The sequence below is a fragment of the Trachinotus anak genome, unplaced genomic scaffold (genome assembly GCF_046630095.1).
Source record: "Trachinotus anak isolate AG129_WGS33_773 ecotype Australia unplaced genomic scaffold, CSIRO_AGI_Tana_v1 ptg000032l, whole genome shotgun sequence".
NCBI classification, from domain to species: Eukaryota; Metazoa; Chordata; class Actinopteri; order Carangiformes; family Carangidae; genus Trachinotus; species Trachinotus anak.
In genome coordinates this window covers 6,816,014-6,836,695 of record NW_027273883.1, presented here as the reverse complement: position 1 = coordinate 6,836,695, position 20,682 = coordinate 6,816,014, and the positions used below count along the sequence as shown (strand labels likewise).

General features: G+C 39.8%; 1 protein-coding gene across 5 annotated transcripts; it reads right to left on the bottom strand.

The window, feature by feature from the left end:
• Positions 1-1,110: 1,110 nt before the first annotated feature.
• On the bottom strand, positions 1,111-20,493 carry LOC139612787 (beta-1,4-galactosyltransferase 3). 5 transcript variants are annotated; one of them, XM_071468785.1, is made up of 8 exons: positions 20,293-20,493; positions 10,907-12,243; positions 7,582-7,817; positions 6,182-6,369; positions 5,930-6,052; positions 5,566-5,670; positions 5,344-5,410; positions 1,111-1,218 (listed from the first exon to the last, which is right to left on the bottom strand). In XM_071468785.1, exons 2-8 carry the CDS (start codon positions 11,178-11,180, stop codon positions 1,126-1,128), a joined length of 1,086 nt encoding a protein of 361 aa, XP_071324886.1. In that variant the 5' UTR covers positions 11,181-12,243; positions 20,293-20,493; the 3' UTR covers positions 1,111-1,125. The 5 variants fall into 5 exon arrangements, with proteins under 5 accessions (XP_071324886.1, XP_071324885.1, XP_071324881.1 ...); XM_071468784.1 differs by lacking the exon at positions 1,111-1,218 and adding an exon at positions 3,828-4,904 and having other exon boundaries at positions 20,293-20,491; XM_071468780.1 differs by lacking the exon at positions 1,111-1,218 and having other exon boundaries at positions 3,828-5,410; positions 20,293-20,475.
• Between the last annotated feature and the right edge of the window lie 189 nt (positions 20,494-20,682).

The window sequence follows — 20,682 nt, the reverse complement described above, 5'->3', positions numbered from 1 at the left end:
AAACCACAGAGGGGAAGTGGGCTGTGTGGTTTCCTTCCTTTATACAGTGCCTGCTGGGGCTGCAGAGAGTTAACATGTGAGTTAAGAAAGATGGATGAATGTTTAGTGATTTTTTTAAGCACTACCTTACATGTGTTTGGTAAAGAAGGTCCTGAAGAACACAAATAATTATATCACAGTTACCAGGGCGACCTTGCATAGTAATGATGAGCTGCTTTAAAACAAGATGGCAATGACCTTGCCTTAGTAATTCAAAAACATCTGTGATTTTTAGTAAACATGGCACATAATGGACACAATATAACAGATGAACAGGATGAATTAATATATATAGTGACGAAATATTTTAGTTTTCAGAGCCCATGCTGGTTATCGTTTCTTCAGCAAGATTTTGCCCCTGAGCTTAAGTTTAAGAAAAATCACTTTATCTCAGGGAGATGTATCAATTTTACATTTGCAACTACGAAACTTGTTAAGTCTTAATATGCTTACCCTGTACATTATCTGCACTGATTATCTAACAGTCATGGTCTGAAAGCCTTTCACACAATGGGAACAAAAATTATCAGCAGATTAATCCATAATGTGTCTTTATTTAACTTGTCATAGTGTGTTATGTTATCAGAGGAGTAGATTACAATAGAGGGATATGGCTATTATTGAAGTGAGGTGCACTGGCAGCTACATGTTCAAAGAGCGCCCTCTATTGAAATTTAGGCTGAAATACAATGACCTGTTATTTTGCTAAATAATTGTTCCCAGTTTAATGTAACTGTATTGTCTCAGTTAATTGTACTTAAATGTGCACTCACTTCCATTGATGAATTTATGGATAATTAAGGATTTACGCCTGTAGTGGTAGTAAATGAACCAAACTCAAGAGGTGTTTGGAATAGTAGTACCATTATTAATTCTTGGAAAATGACATTTTAATTGGTCTAGCACAGCCAGACTACATCAGGCAATCTCAGTGTTTAATTGTGAAACATCCACATGACAGTCTGTTCAGCTCAGTCAGATATTAAGCTGACAAATCAGGCAACAGCTGTCTGAAGTCCCAAACATAAACAAAAATGATTAACTCCGAATGGTAGCGAAGCAACCACAACAATAAAGAAAGAAAACTCATCCATCATTGAAGGAGGTAGATTTCAATTCACAGCAGTGGTAACTCCACGGGTCATCCAGCAAACACGACTGTTCCACGATGCACGGACACTGGACATTGTAAATTAGAGGAAAAAACATTGCTGATTACTGATTCTACAGCTGCACAGTCTCTTTATTGTCTTACACTTTTATAATTAAACTTGTTTTGGGGGTTCATGTATAAGAAGTTTTTCCGGGGTGAAAGAATCGTCTTGCTAGTGGTGCATTTGTTCAAATGTGGGGAAAAGTTCACGAAGAATATAACTGTAACTTGTATAACTGTAAATACAACTTTTTGAGTGTGCGAGGCTAATACTTAAACACATTTTGATTTTAAAACTGTGATTTTAATTTTACTGAATGAATTTAAATCCATCATTATAAATAAGAAGATTTTTGTGAGGTCCCTTTTTTCAATTTGCAGTCTTACTATGTCATTACTTTTGGGTTAAACTGAGATTTAAGGTGAGCTCAGAGAACCCTCCCCCCCTTCAATAAATTAATGTGACAACAGCCAAACTCTGCACACACAGTATCTTCACATGCTGTGCCACACGTTATCAGGCACGGTACAGAAAACAACAAAAATGAAGCACAACTTCACCGGCTGTTGGTCGAATTACAAGCAGGAGCTCATCAGTTTACTTTAGCACGGTAACTCCAACTGTAAAGTCCTGTTCTACTCTTGACTTCATTTGTCAGGACTAGAGAGCTCTTCATCAGGCTACCAGGCTGGCATCCCAAGCTGTGGTTCATTAGGATGCTCCTGGGAACAACTCAAGAATTTAGAATTGGTTTTCTCCCCTTGTCCTAATACATGCTTCACCATAATATTTTCTACATGCCAACTAACCCTACTGACCCATGTTCCAGTTTGTCATAAGATACAAAACAAATAACACCCCACCCCTTAAAAAAAACAAACTACAAAATAAAAAAAATAAAAAATTTAAAAAGAAAGAGGTGACAGCTTTTCTTTTGTATAATCAGTTTATTAATGAATTTAAGGCCACTCTGGACTGTGCAGAATTCATAAAGAGCGCAGAAATGACTCACAAAGTCACTTTGCCCTTGGTTGTTTCAGTACTACCCTGTGATAACTGCTTTCTGCTGTTGCAGAGCTTAGTCACATCAAAATGGAGTCAAATCAAATTAAACATAACAAACCCTAAAAAAAAACCAAAACATTAGATCAAGTGTTATACACTAAATGATGTTGAAACTGTACATTGTGACTGTGGAGACATATGCTTCCTGTGTACACAAATGCCCTTCTCTTACCCTCTAATTGTACACAACAGCAGGGAAACTCCACATAGTAAATGGAAACTGACATAAAAAAAAAAAAACAACAGGAGTTTCGGATTCACAAAATAGACACTTCAGCATGCTCCAACTTGTTTAGGTGAGCACTGATATGAATCATCTCCCTGTGCTCAGTAGAGTCCCATATCCTTACATATAGGTTCTTTGCCATGCATATTTAGTCTTGACATACAGATGCTATTGTATTAATGCCAAAGTGTTGAAATGCTATTATGTGTTGCTAAGGCCATATGAGCTGAATATTATTTCACATCAAAATAATAACTAGATGCTAAGGAAACTCACAGGCAACCACTTTCTGACCTCCTCCCATCCACTTCAGCAGAATACAACAATGACATGAAGATAAAAGTTTTCAGTGGAGTTTAAAGAAAAAGGAAAAAAAAAAAAATCACTCAGTCATCCTCAAACATCCTCATCCCTTCACTAACATAACTACATGATGTTTTTCATCTGTGGTTTGTAAATTTTGGGAAATCTGAATACATGCTGGTTTGTCTTGACAGCTTTTTGTACACAGAACTGAAGGAGGCTATAAATGTTGACAGAAGAAATGACAGGCCTATCCATTATCATGGATTAATACAGCAATCATCGTAACGTATGGAATGTACTCTATGCGCACATTTTATTTTATCCATCATCACAGCTTTCCATTTCAGTCATCTTTGGTTTCAGCCTGTTCACCTGTCAGTGCAGCCGCGCTCACTGGACAAAGGGACTGGTTTTTGTTGTAAACAGTCAAATCTCTCAGTGTGGAGAGAAGAGACGAGGAGGATGGAGAGTCCACATGCAGTGCAAGGGCACAAGGGGAAAGGGCACAGCAGGTGTCTCCATGTAATAACTTGTTAAAGAACGACTGGTTTTCTGAGTCACATTGTGGGGACATTGGGTCAATATTGAAATCACAGATCGCAGTTACAGTTGTTTTTATGTGTTGAAAAGAGAAAAGTAACACAGTGTGCTTCCTTGTATTAGCGAGCCAAACTGTAAATTTTAAATATTGCTAAAGAAACCTGTAACATAATTAACACTCAATTCATCCAATTTTCATTTAACCGTCACATCATCAAAATGTCAACAATGCATTTAGACATTATTTTATGGCTTTCCAAATTATCTTTTATTTCCAAGATGTCACTGTATTTTTTAAACCACATTTCTTCTACTAAATTTAAGTAGAAACATGAAAACTCAAAATTCTCAAACAGCAGAACAACTTTCCTTCCCCATCAACAGTGATCAGAGATTTGTTCTGTTGTGCTTTGGGCTCAAACTACTGAACTAATTTATTTGTCTAGATTAATAAATTTGACTACTGTAAATTATTGAAATTACTAATCTCCAAATGCTTTTTTTTTTTAAGTTCATTTAATTTTTCAAAGATTTGTGTAGATAAAGGACAAGAGAGTGGCAAACTGTAGTTTAAAAAATTAGCACATGATCAAGATTCACTGCATATAAAGTGTTAAGGAAGCAAGCCAGCACTCTTGAGGGACACATTTACACAAGGAGCTGTATAGTACACTGTACATGATCAACATACATATATGTCAAGCAAAGAGACTCCATTTTGATGTGAATCACAAGCTCATCTGAAGGCAGAGGACTGATCACCGTCACCAAGACCTGCTCTATTTTAAGAAGGCAAATACACAAAAACACACACAAAAATTATATCAAATGCCATAGATAGTGGATATGCTGGAAAATAAGTAAATGATTTGAAAGGCTGAACTGAATGCTCTGATTACTGCTAAGATAAACGCTACACAGAGGAAATCTGTACCTTAGCCTTAGTGTACAGAACTGAAATGTTTTCACTTCATTAAATCCTACTAAATATGACAAAAGGCAAAATGATGTGTACAGCATCCATAGCTTTGAGAACATGTGAAATCTTTAGCCCATATTTTCATGTACAAGCCAAACTGAAGTAGAACAGCGTCTCTGTTCAAGAACCCTTTCTGAACGTAGGCCCAGGCATTTGCAGACGAATATACGCATATGTGCGCTGTTGTGTCAAAAGCAGTAATAGGAGTGACAGTAACATAAGTTCTTTCACTTCGTACTTACTGTAGCAGCTTCACGCACTTGGAAACACAATTTCACTCATGTATTCATTGGCTTTAAGACAAAAAAAAAAAAAAAAAAAAATCAGTCCAACTCTGTTGTGGCACAGTGTGACTGCTAGCAATTGCAGGTACTGCTCCATTAAACCCAATATTCTAAATAATGAAAATTACATGAAAGGACAAAAAAAATTAACAAGTTTCTAAGGCATCACAAGGTTTAACCAGCGACCACAGTGCTGTAGATATATAAACTCATAGAGTCCAACTTTTAGCCTTCTCTCTTTGCTGTGGCTCCCTTGGAAGAATAATCTGTGATATTACAGGAGCGTAGGAACCAAGGTGGAGAGCTGTCACCTAAGGGTTGATAAATTCATGTCCATTATTTTAATAAACCAGGTGTGTTAATCACCCGAATGACTGCCTGACTGTCTGTGGGCAGCATGATGATGTTTCTTCACAAATTAAATCCTCCACAAACAGATGGAAAAGCTTAAAATGAGCCAAAACCTTCGGGTCACTCAGAGGAAAAAAAACACCATCTTAGAGCATGATTATCCTTATGAAGTAATGGCAAAGAGAAACATGATTAGTGGTTGTTTAGGGTAGACTCTTTCTCTGAGTGGTCCTTTTTCTGTTTGGCAGGGGGTTTGGCTGGGCCTTCGGCTGGTGCTTCAGCCGCAGGCTTGTCTGCAGCTTTGGCAGGAGGAGGTGGTGGTGGAGGATGTAGTCCGGCCTCAGTGCCGATGTTGACAGTGATGTTTGTGTAGAGGGGCAGGTATTGCCTTGAGATTACCTCGTATTCAGCCGTGTTCATCCCATCCAACTTCCAGGTCTGACGTGTCTTGGCCAGCATGTTGAACCTTTAAATGGAGAACAAAGACAGAACGGTGAAAATTGAAGGGTGCATTCCTTTTTTACCTTCACAGTAAAAACACCTACAACAGATTTCTGATTTTATTTAACTCTACATGCAACTGCACACATGAAATCAAATACACCAACTTGTTTACTGTACCTCTTTGGGTTCACATCATTTCCTTTGTCCAGCTTGTGTTTAATCATCTTATAACGGCCGACCTTCAACGATGGCCGAGTGATGTACATCCCTGCCAGAGACACCCTGAAGATGAGAAACAAATGTCGGTTCACTTGGTCTTACTGGGAGACACACAGCTGGAGTTGGAATTGGGCCATTTTTCTAGACATTATAAATCTGCTCTGCAGTACTTGCTACAATATATGTTATTGTTGCACGCTGCAACCACACCACACATTTTTACGTACATTTTTTACATTCTTATAGCAACAAAAAACAGCTTGATTAGGTTAAGTACCTAAAACTCTCATTGTTAAGAGCATCTGACCTAAAGTTTTCTCACCTGACTCCAATATCATCATCCTCTCCCCCCCAGCCCCAGTAGTTGTTGGGAAAGCCATTCATTTTGAGGTAGTGCAGTGGCGTCAGAGCTGACACTCCTCCAAAGTACATCTTGTATGGGAGCCTGGAAAGAATTAGAGATCACAAAAATGCATAAATATATTTTAAAAAAAGTTGAACACAGGATGTGCCATGGGTCCATCTGTGAGGAGCGACCCCTTCAGTGGACATTCACAGCCACAAAAGGACTTACTTGTAGCCAAACTTGTCCATGGCTATGGCTGCGTGCTTAGGGTTGGAGTCGCAGACATATGTGTTGCGATCATCCTCTGGAATGAGGTCCACATCATGGAAGAAGAGACAGTCCCAGTCTTCCTCTCTCATAGCCTCTCGGAAACCTGCATTCATCAGCTTGGCTCGGTTAAAAGTGTAATTTCCAGCCTGTGGAGCAAACAGAGACACTTATTGTCCAAATAGCTGGGTGAGTGTGTGTTACATTGGACCTGATTAAATCTGAGAACTTCAAGATGTGCTAACCTCAGACACCCATCTAAAAGTGTTTAAACTGCATATAATTGTGCACTTTGGGTTCAGCCTGGGACAAAGTGAAAACTTTAGACTCATAAAGGAAGTCAGTACATAGGAGTCAGTTATGAGGAAAAAAATATAACAGCGGCACATTATGAGTCTAATTTCTGAACAAAAAACAACAGGGTAAATATAGGCAGAACATAATTAGCTAGTAGTTTAACTAATTACGGTGAGTTGTTGATTTCCAGAGGAACTGTAATGAAAGCACTGCTACATTTAACTTAACTTAATCCTTCATATATGTGGTTGCATGTTCAGCAGACATGGTGACTAAAATACTCAAGATTGCACAATCAATTGGTAGCAATTCATTAGAACTGTATCAACCTTACATTGTCTTCAGTTTTTCTAGAAAACCATTAGGATAAACTGAAGGAAAGTGGAAACCGTAAGAAAGTGTGACTGCAATATTCACTAAGTAACATCCAATAACCAACAAATTTTCAAAACTTTCAAATGTCATGACAAACTGTATCACAACAAAAACAAGACTCATTTTTTTTAGCCTATGTTTTTAAATAATTCATAAATCTTTTGCTATATAGTTTTAATTTATTTAACAAAATTACACGATGTTTCAAAATATTAGTCAGTTAGTTATCAATTGTTTATCAATGCAGCAGATTTTAAGGCATCGAGACAAAGAGTCGAAACAAAGCAGAAGAATTAAGACCCATCAATGTGATTGTGTAATGACAAATCCAGCTCTAGAGGTGTAAGAGATACAGGGCTGCAGAGTAAATATTAGTTAATTGTTAAAGCAGCTCAGGAGATTAAGCCCTCTAAGCCACTTGAGCTTTGTCACACTTCAACATGCACATTCAATGACAGCGCACTAGAGGGCACTCTTCACCTAGCCTCAAATGTATTGGACACCAACCTAAAGATGCATGCAGAGCAAATTAACTAGGTAACAGCTGTAAATATCCAACAAAAGCTACCTTATGTCTCTGCCAAATGTCAAATCTAAACGAACCAAAATACTAAATAAAATATCTGAATAATATTTGAATCTTCCTTCGGCGTACAATTTACTTTATTACGTGGTTGTTTAAGTTTCACCTGATGAATGACGTAAATTCCGTAGTTGAGCTGCTGGCGCTGCAGAAAAGGATGCAGGTAGTAGAGCAGGAACTTAAGGTGGTGTTCTCTGTGTCTGTGGGGAATGACGATGGCTGTTTGGTGCCTCGCCTCACAGCCAGGTGGCCTGTAGCGTCCTCCGCGTACCACGAGTGGATTTTTCCTCTGAACCTCTGCTAGCGTGAGCCTTGATGGAAAGCTGACATGGATCGGCCCACCTGTGAGCAGAAATTGGTCTGATGTCATTACCAGTGGGAAATAGGATATGTTTAATTGAGTGAAGGCAAATAATGTGGTTAGAGTATGAGAGCCTTACATTTGAATGTGACATCACGTTTTAAAATGACCCTCAAACAAGAAAACTGTTTTCAAACATAGTGCTCAACATTTTGAAGATTTTTGATGCCTTGAATTACATTTTGGATCATAATCTGCACAGATACATACCAAAAATCTGTTTTGCACACATCTATCCCAATTATCTATTTAACTTCAAGATATTAACATTGATCAAAGAAGAAATCTGTCATTAACTGTTATTGATCTATAGTTGTACAAAGTAACATCCATGTGTTTGGTGCTTACAGGATATAATTAGTCACACTATGTTGTGAAAACAAAAATAAGATAATCTGAAAATTTTGGAGAAATTTGGAGGAACCTGGAGAAAGATGAATGGATTTAACACAATCTACAGTCCAACTTTTAGTTTATACTAAATGACTATATGACTAATGACTATGACTGAAAACTGACTGCCTGGAGTTTGAACTGGGGTTTGGGCAGACAGATGAGCAATCTGGAAATGTGACATTCATTGCCTAATTTACCAATCCGGAAATATACAGAAATCTGTTACACTATTAAGTAAACCTCTAGGTGGTTTCTGTTCCTGACAGTAATACTGACAGCAATACTGACAGCAATACTGACAGCAATACCTCAATGACCTTTGCCATGATTTATTTCTGGCTTATGGCTCAGGTATCAGCATGTAGTTTAAAATGACTGGCTGTAAAATGGGAACAAAGGGAGAAAGGGCAGAGCCTGGAGAGCAGAAAACTACATCTGCTTTTACCATACCTGGATATACTGAATAAACATTGATTAAACACTGAACAAGATTAGACTGTCAAAGTAATGAGCAACACGTGTGCGACAAGGAAGAGACATATCATCTGTCTTCATCAGTAGATAAAGTTTTCTGAGTTGACATCAAAATGGCTCAGTTAACAATTGAGCAAACTCAGATGAAATATGGTTGATAGAAGTGGGGTTAAAAGCTCTGGAGGAAAAAAGTTAGTAAGAAGACTTTTTTCTATTTCCAAGGACAAATAAATGTTTATGCTATAGTATGTGCAATGTTTTATAAGTTAACAATCATTGTGTATTATTATGAACAAAAACAAAGGTCTCTGTGGAAAATGTGTAAATCAAATAAAGCATTCAAGCTTTGATCCATATGGAAACAACGGCTCAAGCATCAAAGACTGTCATATTTAGCTATTTGCTGTTTCGACTGGCAGACCTACAGTGCATATAAGAGTTATCTGACAGATGATTCAATTCACCACATTTAAAAAGGGACATCACAACTAATAATCTTGACTGATCTGACTGATTGGATTTGCCTCCTTGTAATTACCCTTCATGATTGCTAATTTGCTCCAACATTATTATCTACATTGATGGCAGTACAGTATGTTTGCCTGCTGTCTTTTTGTTAGCACACTCATATGTTAACCCTTCTCTATTTTCCAAGCTTTATATTTACCTTGTTCCTCTAAGTCTTACATTATCCTCTGAGAGAAATCCTGACAGACTGGCAAATACAATCTAATGAGACACTACTACTGTAAGTTAGGTTGAAGAGAATATCGTGTGTGACAGAAAAACAATACTTTCAAATCCATTCAAATCCATTTCATGATTTGCTTTTCAAATTACCAGCATCTCAGAAGTTACAATGAAAATCAGGCTTTCTATATCAGGAACAGAGATAATACAGTATCACAACAGGCACTATTTACTTAGAGGAACTATCAGGAAATTAGGACAGAAGTTTAATTTTATTTTAATATCTTTGTTGCCAACAAAAAGCCTCTATGTGATTCATTTGAATCACTGTTTTAAAGGTGCGTATAGCATTAGCACTGATTTTTTAAAACTGATGTGGTATGCTGACAGTTATTGTTTGATTATCTGGTGCGTCGGTTAAGCTGAGCAGTTAACACTTTGTCTTTGTCAAAGCTAGCATTTGCACACTGCCTGTGATGTGTGGTGGTGTGTTTGACGCATCCCACCAAGTCCTGTTCAGCTCATACAGAAGATCTATGTCAACACAACAATACAGGTCGATTTCCCCTTGTTAAACCAGTTTCAGTGAAACTGCAGAGGGTTGCTCCTCAGGGGACCTGAGGCAAGAAAGCATATTTCCTGTACCTTCAACTGTAAACAAAAGTTAAACACACAAAGAGGGGTCTTATATATGTATTGTTCAAGCTGCCTAACTTCCATAACCTGCACCTAATACACTTCTACTCCAATATAACTTTTTTGAAGGGTGGGGGCTTTACACAGTATATTAAAGAGTGCAGATAATGAAAACTACATCAAAACATCACCACAGGAAGCAGCTGATGTTGTTTGACTCTATTCTATGGTATGATGCCCCACTAACTGTTATTAAGCAAGCGATGGCTCAACCTCTAAGTGCTAAATGGAAATGTCTGAAAGCTACATTACTGTGGTTCATTTAAGTTCCGTGTGATGGCAAACAAGAACAACAACAAGAGCAAGAGTCAACAGCTTAACATCCTGACTCAAACCAAAGTTTCTACGGGAAAATATAATTCTCAGCTGTTAATAGCACAGTATTATGGGCACAGAAAAAAAATCCACAAAAATGTAGGACAAACCTGAAGCAGAAACAAGTGGCCCAACACAACTCCATACAATAGCAGATATACAACACAGCTACTGAACTGGCAAAGTAACCAAGGTCAACAACTTTTTAATTAAACTAAAATAAAATAACATTATAACCCATAAAACTGCTGTTCATTTTAATCACTGAAATTAGGTTTATTGTAAGAAGGGCACTAAATTATCACATTGGGGATCCTGGGCTGCTATCTGTAATTCATAATCACAGTGAAAAGTGACAACAATATGTAATTCTGAAACACTGTTAATAGTGTTAATAGATCAATGCTGTGCTTAGAGATGTAAGCACATGGAGGTAATAGCAAGCTACTTTCAGTTGCACTATGAGGTGTGTGACACAAAAGCAAGCAAGATCACTCACCTATCAAAGGGGAGGTCTTAGGGCAGTAGGGCATGTCATCTCCATGGCTGTGAGCTTTGGACAGGTGGGAGAGGTTGGCATATACATCCCCTCCAGTAATGCCGGCTGCTGTGTGATTGCGGCCTGACAAACCAGTGGTGTCGGGCTTGCGGAAGATGCGGATGAAATAGGTGACCCTCTTCTGGTATCCCTCTCGGGATAGCAGTGCCATGACCACCAGCTGGATGCCCAGGAACATGAAAAGGTAGCGCAATTTGGATTGGATAGTGAACATGGTGACAGCGCTACGTCAAAACCCAGAGATCCAGAGGAGGCAGTGCACAAAGTCACAAAGTATTGAGTAACCTGACTCTCAGTTCTTTGATGACGAGGCTAAATGCGCTCTCCCCAAGGTGAAATAAATTTCATTAAGGTGATGATTGTCAAGTGCATTTGATGGAGGCTGGTGTCGTAGCTGTACCTTCTTTGAAATATGGCATTTAATGTGACAGTTACTATATGTAAAGTTACTAGCAATAATCTGTGGAAAAATGGAATTTCAATATGAAGAAAGATGAGTAAAAAATAGACAAAAGTAACACAAAATAGGCACTTTTGGCAGGCTGTAATGCAAAGACACCACCAAGGAGAGGCAAAATAGAAAAATATTCCAAAATATTAAAATTCCAAAACTGTATGTGGCAGATATCTCCAAAGTTGACTGTTGGTCCAATTCCTGATTGGCGCGGGGTAGTAATGCCAGTCCCACATCATGTTGTTTCACCACCACTGAATTCCATCCATTGCCCTGTGAAGCTCATTCTCCTGCGGTCAAATAGATGGCAGCGTCAGTGTCTCTCACTCACTCTCTCACTTTTTCTCTTCCTCCTTTTGTGAGCTTTATGCTGCCTTCTGTTCTCCCTCATGTCCTCTCCTGAGGGAGGCCTCTGCAACAACAACAACCGCCATGACAAAAAGGGAGCATATGCAAACGTATAGGCCCTATACTTTACAGAGGATTACACAGCTTCCATTGACTCATTGCCTGGCTGACTGGAGAGACGGGGGAGTGGACCATGACCAGCGTGGGAGGAGTGGTCAGACACTTGCATGTGTGTGTGTGGGTGACTGTGTATATGCTAGGGGGAGGGTTCCAGTGGAGAGCCAGGCTGAGAGAAAAAGAGATGGGGGTGGAGGTGGAGGAAGAGGAGGAGGAGGAGGGAGAGCTTTGATTCCCACTGCTATTGTTCCATAATGATGCAATCCACAGCTCTGAGACCCCTCAATCAGCTCACAGGGCCGGCAGCCACTAGACTCACTGGATGGACAGGAACTGGACCAATCAGTCCAGCACCGCTCTGAAAGGAAAAACACAGAAGAGGAGGCGGCACAGTTACATTGACTGACACCCTTTGGTTCAAACTGTTGACATCAGCGGTTTTGTACTTACAGCAGAATGTTTTTCCCATACAAACAATGACTAATTGTAGGCAATACAGGCCTAACAAATGGATTGCGTTTGTTTACATGGAGACTCAACAGCACAGTTGGATAGCCTTGACTAATCAGGCCCAGCGTGGGCCTACAGATGCCTCCCCAAAGAGAAGCCTGCTGCCCACAGCGGATGGCAGCCATGAAGTCATGCACCATTGCGTGGATGATACTTTCTAATACTACAGCCAACAAACTCAGTGGCTCTGTTCCTGTAGGTTGATGCAATGCTATGTTTGCTGACCTTGCATAACCTTGCATAACCCCAAGCTCTGGTGCTGTCTGCTGCAGTCTCCAACACATTCTTAGTTGCAAATCAATTAGTGCTTGTTAAAGCAGGCTGCCTCAGACCACTAATCCTAATCCCACTAAATGCTGCAAGACTGGTGGAGAGACTGCGAGAGACAGACAGAAAAAAAAACTGTTAAAACAACTAGAGCAGCTGCAATGTCTCACCCACACATAAAACCATTAATGATTTCAAAGATTAGATTTAGTTTTCCTTGCTAATGTCTACTTTAACTTTACCCATTGTGCAGACGTTTTAAATGCATGCTTAGTTCATTCCTACTGAATCATCAATATGATGTTGATGTTTTCAGTCCTTAAAGCATGCCAAGCTAATCACACAGGGGAAAACAATGCATTGTGAGCACTCTCACGAGTGCAGGGTACATTGGTTTCAAAAGCAGTGTTCTCGTGTTTCCCCTTTTCTTGTGTTTAATCTGTCAGTCAAAACCATATCACAACAGATACATTACACAGAGCATGTTAAGGCAAAAACAGACAAAGTGCTCTGACAAAATGTGGCAAGAGAAGAATGGTTCCCTACTCTTTATGTTGCATTATATTTTACTGCTACACACACCCTACTTGATCATCATCAACATCTGACAAACTCATGCTTGCTGAACTTAAGTGTTTATGCATTTCTGCAAGCAGCTGACTGCAAGGATTTTCAGTTCAAGGATAATAAAAGGTTTTTCTCTAAGGGGATATGTGGATCAAAAAGGAGAGGAAAGCCTGTGCTTGCTCCTGCAGATGATTTTCATCTGCATGTAGAACTGTGAGCAGATGGGGGATTGGGCCCTCTCACTTTGCCAGGCCTCTATAATAGCCCCATAGATTATGGATATGGTTTATAGAGATCATGCCATAAAGACTCTGAGTGGTGGAGATGACTTCCACTCCTCTGAGATTAATAAGAGATGTGATCCAGAGCACAAAAACAAGCAAGTGGGACAACAGTAATCTTTTTTTAAGTAATGACTAAGACTTACTAACTGGTTCATGTCCTTCTAGGTTGCGACTGACCTACTCATTCTCTTATCATTTTGACACAGTCAAAAAAAATTATATCATAATCTATTATTACACGTCATTTTAATGTTTCTTTTTTATATGCCAATGAGACATAGCACATTTAATAGCATTTACCTTTTAGCTTGAACTCAGACCTTCCTCCTGGTCAGCCTGTACTTAGACTGCGTGCTGATTTGACATAATCAAACGCATCGAGGGAGATTGCGATTGTCATTATGTTTTGCATCTTTGCCTCAGAAAGACAATTTCTCATGGCCATTTTAATTTTGTTTTGAAGGCTCAACCCATGCTCTACTGCCAAACTGCAAACTGGAATGACCAGTGCCCCTTCAGAACAGGGGGGTCAACATGTTGTTAATGATATAGTAGTTCACACAGGCGGCCATCCGATTTTCCCATCATTGTTAAAAATAAACATCCAGTCAACGACAGAAAATATTTGGTTAAAGCGGCCTCTGCTCTGGAACAATGTTAAAGATTAAAAGATCACAGGTTTTCAAGGACAAAACATGGCAAATAAGATCAGTGTGGTGTGGAAAATTGAGCTGCTAGATGACTAAGCATCATGCTTAAGGAAAACCCCCAGGGACTGAATTCAAACCTCTATGACCCCTACTCTCCCAGATTCCAGTATCACATTCATCTGTAAAGAGATATATCTTCACAAAGGGAAGAAATGATAAGCCTGGTTCACTTTATTGCTGGAGGGCCATATTGTGCTTGAGCTAACTTAGACAGTGAGAGAACTTGGCAGCAGCAACCTCCTGTAACAAAGCACAGGCACTGACTTAACACGCATATAAAACAGACCCAATGACTAGATTTAGAGGAATCTTTCTATGTTAGCTGAAAGGCTGAGGAAGAGGAGTGAACCAAAGAGAGAGAGGAGGACAAAGAGAACTAGAGGGAGCTGGAGTGGGAGAGGGAGAGCAGCCAACAGTCTGGTTACACTATGTGCTTTTGACTTTATTGTCTCTCCTGCACGGATATCCTTCCTCTCTCTTAGCATTGAAAAAAGAGACAGGTTTGGCATGACATAACATACTCCACAACATCAATATGGGCCATTTCTGGTCTTCTTCCCTGCACCCCCGCCCTTCCCTTATTTTTCACTTCACTGTGCAACGTGTGCTTGGCACATAACAGCCGACAAACGGGACATTTTCCTTTTCTGCCCATGGGGCATTAATATATATATGGTATGTCCACATGTATGCTTGTTCACACATGAATGGACAAAGGAGGAGCCAAGAGCGCTAGCATAGGGGACAGAATGAAGAGCAGACAAGGAAATAAAAGGGGATGGGGGTATAGGAGTATTGAAGTTATATATTTAGATTGTCATCTGGGGAATATGGCTTACAGTCAGCACTGCTGTTCAAATGCTGAAGGGACAGCACAGAACCCACTGACAGCCACAACAGTCCCAGAAGGAGATAGATGAGGTCCAAACCAAATGACAGTGGGGGTAACCACAGAGGAGTTTTACCTAAGCAGACATTCTCAATGAGTCTCTATTGGCTCCAACACCAGAGACACTTTTCTTCTTTCTTCTCTCTTTTATTCATTTTCAACTATCAAGGCAGCCTATTCCCTGGACTACAACCGATCAGCTTCATTTATGCACAAATCATCATATTTTCAACAGTAACAGTCACTTATCACCTGTGGAGGGTCATTTTACAGTTGGTGCTTATCTGAGCCAGAAATTCCAGGCACAGCTGGTTCACATCGAATCAGCAGAGAAAACAGTAGAGAGGTGGCCTGTCCCTGCTATTTTCATATTGAAAATTGGCTGCAACTGTGTTCCAAGCTGCGCTTCTGTGGTGCTACTGCAAGAAAAGGGACAAAAGCTATCCGGTACTGGTTATTGACTTTTAAAGTTTTCCGAGGCAATGTGTGTCTTAGCCAGAGCCTATAAAGCAAACACAAAGCCATAATTCACTAAGTAGATACTGACAAGAAAGAATGAAATCCCCAACACTTCTCCTCCGTGCATTTTACAGAAGTAAAAAAATATAAAATAAAAAAAGATAGACGATAGTAAAGCTTGCTACAAAACCTGGGCTAGACTGTACTGACTGGTAAAGGTCTTAACTTCTTAACCCCACTGAAACACATAAAAATGCTCTGCATTAGAGGATGGAGCTTTAACGTCTGCCTGGGTGTGTCATCAATACGCACCAGCCTATTGAGGATGAGTAAGAGCTCTTCAGTCTTAAGTGTATGACCTTCCTGTTAAATCTGCTCAACCCAAACTACTGTTAGTGGGATGGGCTGGGATGGGAGTGACCATGGAATCCCATTTGCTTTTGCACAAAGATTTACTTTAAGCTTTTATTCAGAGATACAGCACAAGACTGAATGCTGTAAGGACTTGTTTCATTCATGCACATATAACAATTAAATAACAGAACTGACAGGAACTGACATTGACGCTCAAAAAGAAATATTAATTAAATATACAGTGCCCTGGTACTTTTTCGACAGGAAGCAGGTTGCATGACAGAAAATCAGATGCCCCTTCAAAATAAATGGCCACACCTACAAAACATTTCTTGATGTTCTTCTTGGACATTAAATACAGTTATGCTGGTCTCAGATCTGGCCTGTGAAATTCTTGTTCATATTTCTATACCACTCACATTTTGTAAGATTAAACTCTATATTCAGTTGCATATACTGTATATTGGGATTAGACTCTGGGCTGATTACATGAGCAGCGAATAAGAACTAATGAGTTAAATGAGATGGTCAACTGGAGTAATGCCCAGATCTGTGGCTGCAAAGAGAATGCAGGAGGAGCAGAGGTGGAAATGAGTTAAACACAAAAGACAACTGTAGCCTGAGCCTGAACTGCCATTTTCTTTTAAAAAATCTGAGATGTAGGCAGTGTTTCAGATGCCTGGTGCCAGGCCATTATAAGACTTAGACACAAAGTCTAAGCGTTTTTGGACAGTGCCTAAGCCACATGAACAGTAATCGCTCTGGAGAGAAAGGACATTTGGTATTATCCAAATATAAGACATTTTTTCCAGAAATTAGGTTTGAAAACGTGGGGCCATCTCATATTTCAGAAGTAGTCAATCACATGTTCATTACATCAGATATTCCTTTTGACAGTCTGCATTATGAATTGTTTGTAGCCTTAATGTTGCTAGGTTAGCAAGTGTTTTCAAGTCTGTCAGATCTGTCAGGCTTTCAAAGTTAAGTCAACAGTGCTTTGTTAGCTCAATTTAACATGCTTCACTTGTTTCTGAGGGCTGGTATAATGCATTTTGCTGTCATAGAAGAAATAAATTAATTAATTTTCAAGTGAAAACTTGCAGCAGAAATTAAAAACCAACAACCTCTGACGGTTAAACCTGTCCCTATTTTATGGAAAAAAAAAATCATAAAGTGGGATTTTCCAGAATAATTGTGAAGAAAGGAGGAGAACATGCAAAAAGAGGGAAACAAGGAGAGAGGGGAGGAGAATGGGCTTTTGAAAACTGAATATGCACTGAATATAGGCAGCATCAGAGCTGTTGGTTCATCTTGACCTTAGATCACACGCGAACAAGTGCCTTCAGAATCATGCTTGACACCTCATTGCTCTGCAGGAATGGTACAGATTCTTGAATGGATGCATTAATATATTTCCCCTGGAGATTTAACCTTGACCTCAGTGTACTTTTTCACTGGAAACTATTCAGCCCTGCAATCAGTACTATGCCACACTCTTCACCACATCTACTGCAAATTGTGCTAAAAGTGACTGAACATACAAAAAATAAATAAATTGATTTGTGGTGTTGAATCAATAATTCCCCTATTTGAAAAGCACACAAAAACAGATAGTAGCAAAGAGGTAATTCCAGCAAACTTACTACAGTAAGCTTTATCAATTGTGTCCCCCTTTACTCAATTGTGTACCATGTATATTGTCATTTCCTCATTTCCTTTTAAGTATCTGCATTAATATGCATCTCGGGTGTTTGATCACAAGTGGACAGCTCTAGGTACATCCGTTTACACCTGTCATTAGATTGTATCTCCACATGCGTCACAAGTGACCAATTGTGACCTGATCTGAAATACATCTTAGAAGCATTCACTTAGAGCTGTCCACTTGTGATCAGATAACCCAGGACATGTTAACCCCAACGGCCTTAAAAACTGAGGCAAGGCTTAGGAATCCAGACCTGGTCTACATGGTTAAATTCCTTACAGTGGATTTTAAATAAATGGTGATTTGGCTCACTTTTTGCTATTATGTGTAGACAAACAGCTACGCATGGCAAGGACGGTGGCTATGCTCCAAAACTGGACAACTTGTCTATGTAATTAATTCCTCAAAACCCATACAGTGAGGGCCTTTTAGTGTAAGCTAAGTAAGCCAAGAGTATTCCAGCTGGTTTAGGAACTGGTGTTTAATACCACACATAGGAGTGAATGTGGACAGATGTAGTCAGCAGACTGCAAATCACCCTCGCACATCAGCAGCATTTTTCATAACAAGGCTGCCAAGACATTAGGAAAGCAGGGTATAGGGTACACACATGCAAATAACTTCTACAGGTGCTGGATCAAAAACAATGGGAAATATTTTTTACGCAAGCCACTGTCACCCTTAAGAACACAAAGACAAAAAAAAAAAAAAAGTTATTCAGATAGTGTATATGCAAGCAGGGCTTTTCTCTCAAGCACCAACCAAGCAAGACTGGGCAATGAAATAATGTGCAAACATGCCCTGAGAAAAGAGGTGTCTGCATAACAACGCGTGCCAGCGTCCTTGTCATGGCAACCCATCCTGAGCCCTGGCCATTCATTGTGGGTGCAGCTGGTACACGTCTCTAAGGCTGTTCCCTTGAGTCCAACGCTGCTGGGACAGACTGCTGAGGAGGAGGGGGGTGGGTTAAAAAAATCATCCTTATCTTTCCTCCCACTTTACCTCTCATCTTTCTGCTTTGGTTGCTCATGCAGTTTCCATAGTGTAGAGTTCACCTTCAGCAATAACCAACACACCAGGGACAGCCACTTATCCAATCACAGCAACTTCCAGTGGGTTGCAAACCCAGGCATGACAACCATGGAGACAAGAAAACCCCTATGTGGCCATAAAGCCCACAACAAAACTGGAGCAGCAAGCTACACAAGAAAGAAGAAAGCTGACACTACCAGCCCTGCAACATTTGCCTTTTTTTGAATAGGCTAAAACATAACCAGAGAAAAGCAGATATGTCAAAAGACTGTACATAGTTGGATGTACATAGGCTACTGCTAACTTAGTACGACAGACCAACATATTTGATTTCACTTGTCTACTCTTGGTACTTTTGGATTTGTAACTATGACTAGGTCTTGTTTACATATGTAATTCATGGTAAAAGGAAGAAAAGTCAGAGATAGTCATGCTTAGTTGGAGTCCAATTCCAAAGAATAAATAAAATAAAGCCTGTCAGTTTGCATACCAAGTGCGAAAACTACATGTACAGTGTGCACATTTCCCTTGACACACAAGTTTAAATTTACAAAAGCATTAAAGGGAACAGGGTGTGCAGAGTGTATCATCCTGGCCACACAGAGAGGGCGTGACATTATGACAAAGATAACTGCCAAAAGATAAAACTATTGGCCCATTAACTTGCGGATAATAAAAAAGTAGTCCTTGCACAGGGCCCCCTGCACTGGTCCCCTCATACCTCAAGTGTGGACTCAATCAATCAGACAGTTAAGAGGGGGAGGGGGCCGCCGAGCAGAGCCTTTTGTTCTGCGGAGGAGGGTATACATGAGAATATGGGGAAAGAACAGAGGCTATGAAACCTGTTTCAGCTGGAAGTCAAGCGACTCAAGCGAAAAAGTGGCACGAAATGGTGCAGTCACTGACTATTTTCAACACTCCCTCATAACTACAACAGTGACTACGTCTCCTGCTTCGGCTAAGTCAAGCCCCTCTTGGGTAGTTAGCTATTAATAAACCGGGTTGTTTCCCAGTTCGAGTTGTCGTCAAACTTAAAACTTATTTGTTCGTATCGCAGTTGTAGTTTTAGCAGTGACACCCGAAACTAGCTAAACTGTCAAACGGCTTAACTACAAGTTCTGTTAGCATTTCAGAGAAGTAACGAAAACGAAGCAATTTTTAACGAACACTAGCTTAACAATGACTTGATAATAATAACGTGATTATACAATAACGCACACTTTCAAAAATGAACTTGTGTCTTCCCTTGCTTCTGCTATGGTGTAAGCAAATCGATGTTTAATCAGTTAATGAACTTTATTCGAGGCACTGTGTTGTGTCGTCTTACTTTTAAGTGGCTGCTGTTAATTACCTTTCAACTGTTGTACGACTGGCGTGAACGTGTTCGCTCAAAAGCCGGAGATATCCAGACATGTGTTTACAGACAATAGTCCTGTGTCACCCCAAAAGGAAACTCTTCTCCCCTAGCAATCAAACCAAAGATGATTCTCGCCAGCTGTGTCAGGAAACACTAGCCAAACCGAGCCGAGCTAACCGCTGCGGGTTAACTGACGTTGGTTAGCCGGCTAGCTAGCTACCAGCCACACACGTTAGGTTAGCAATATATTTGATACGCTTCTTTCATTCTTACCGGAGAGGCTGATTATATTCCCCGGCAGGTTAAGTAGCTGTTAGCCGTCGACATACACAGCCATACCCCTCTTCCTCCGTATTTCCGATATGTTTTGAAGTTGAGGCTGCGCGGACGACGAGATGTGGAGTCGGTGTCGCACAATAATTTCCCCTCCCCTTCACTAGAAATCCCAAATTACATTATGTGACGTTCTGAGTAAAACACTCCGGTGTGGGTGCTTTGTTTGCTTGTTTTTTGTTTTTTTACATGAGAAAATTACAAACACAGTGTTACCAAGTGGTTATTTTAGTAGTATTTTGCAGTAGTTGTGTCTCAATTATAATCGTGGTGGCAGGCTACTATTTAATTAGCAGTATATCTGACATTAGTAACATTAGGTCCATGTGT

Bases quoted from the DNA above. Each gene is read 5' to 3' on its own strand.
- LOC139612787 (XM_071468780.1), bottom strand. From the start codon at position 11,180: ATGTTCACTATCCAATCCAAATTGCGCTACCTTTTCATGTTCCTGGGC. The intron at 6,370-7,581 runs GTGAAACTTAAA...TTTGCTCCACAG, and splicing joins GAATTTACGTCATTCATCAG to GCTGGAAATTACACTTTTAA. The intron at 6,053-6,181 runs GTAAGTCCTTTT...AATTCTTTCCAG, and splicing joins ATGGACAAGTTTGGCTACAA to GCTCCCATACAAGATGTACT.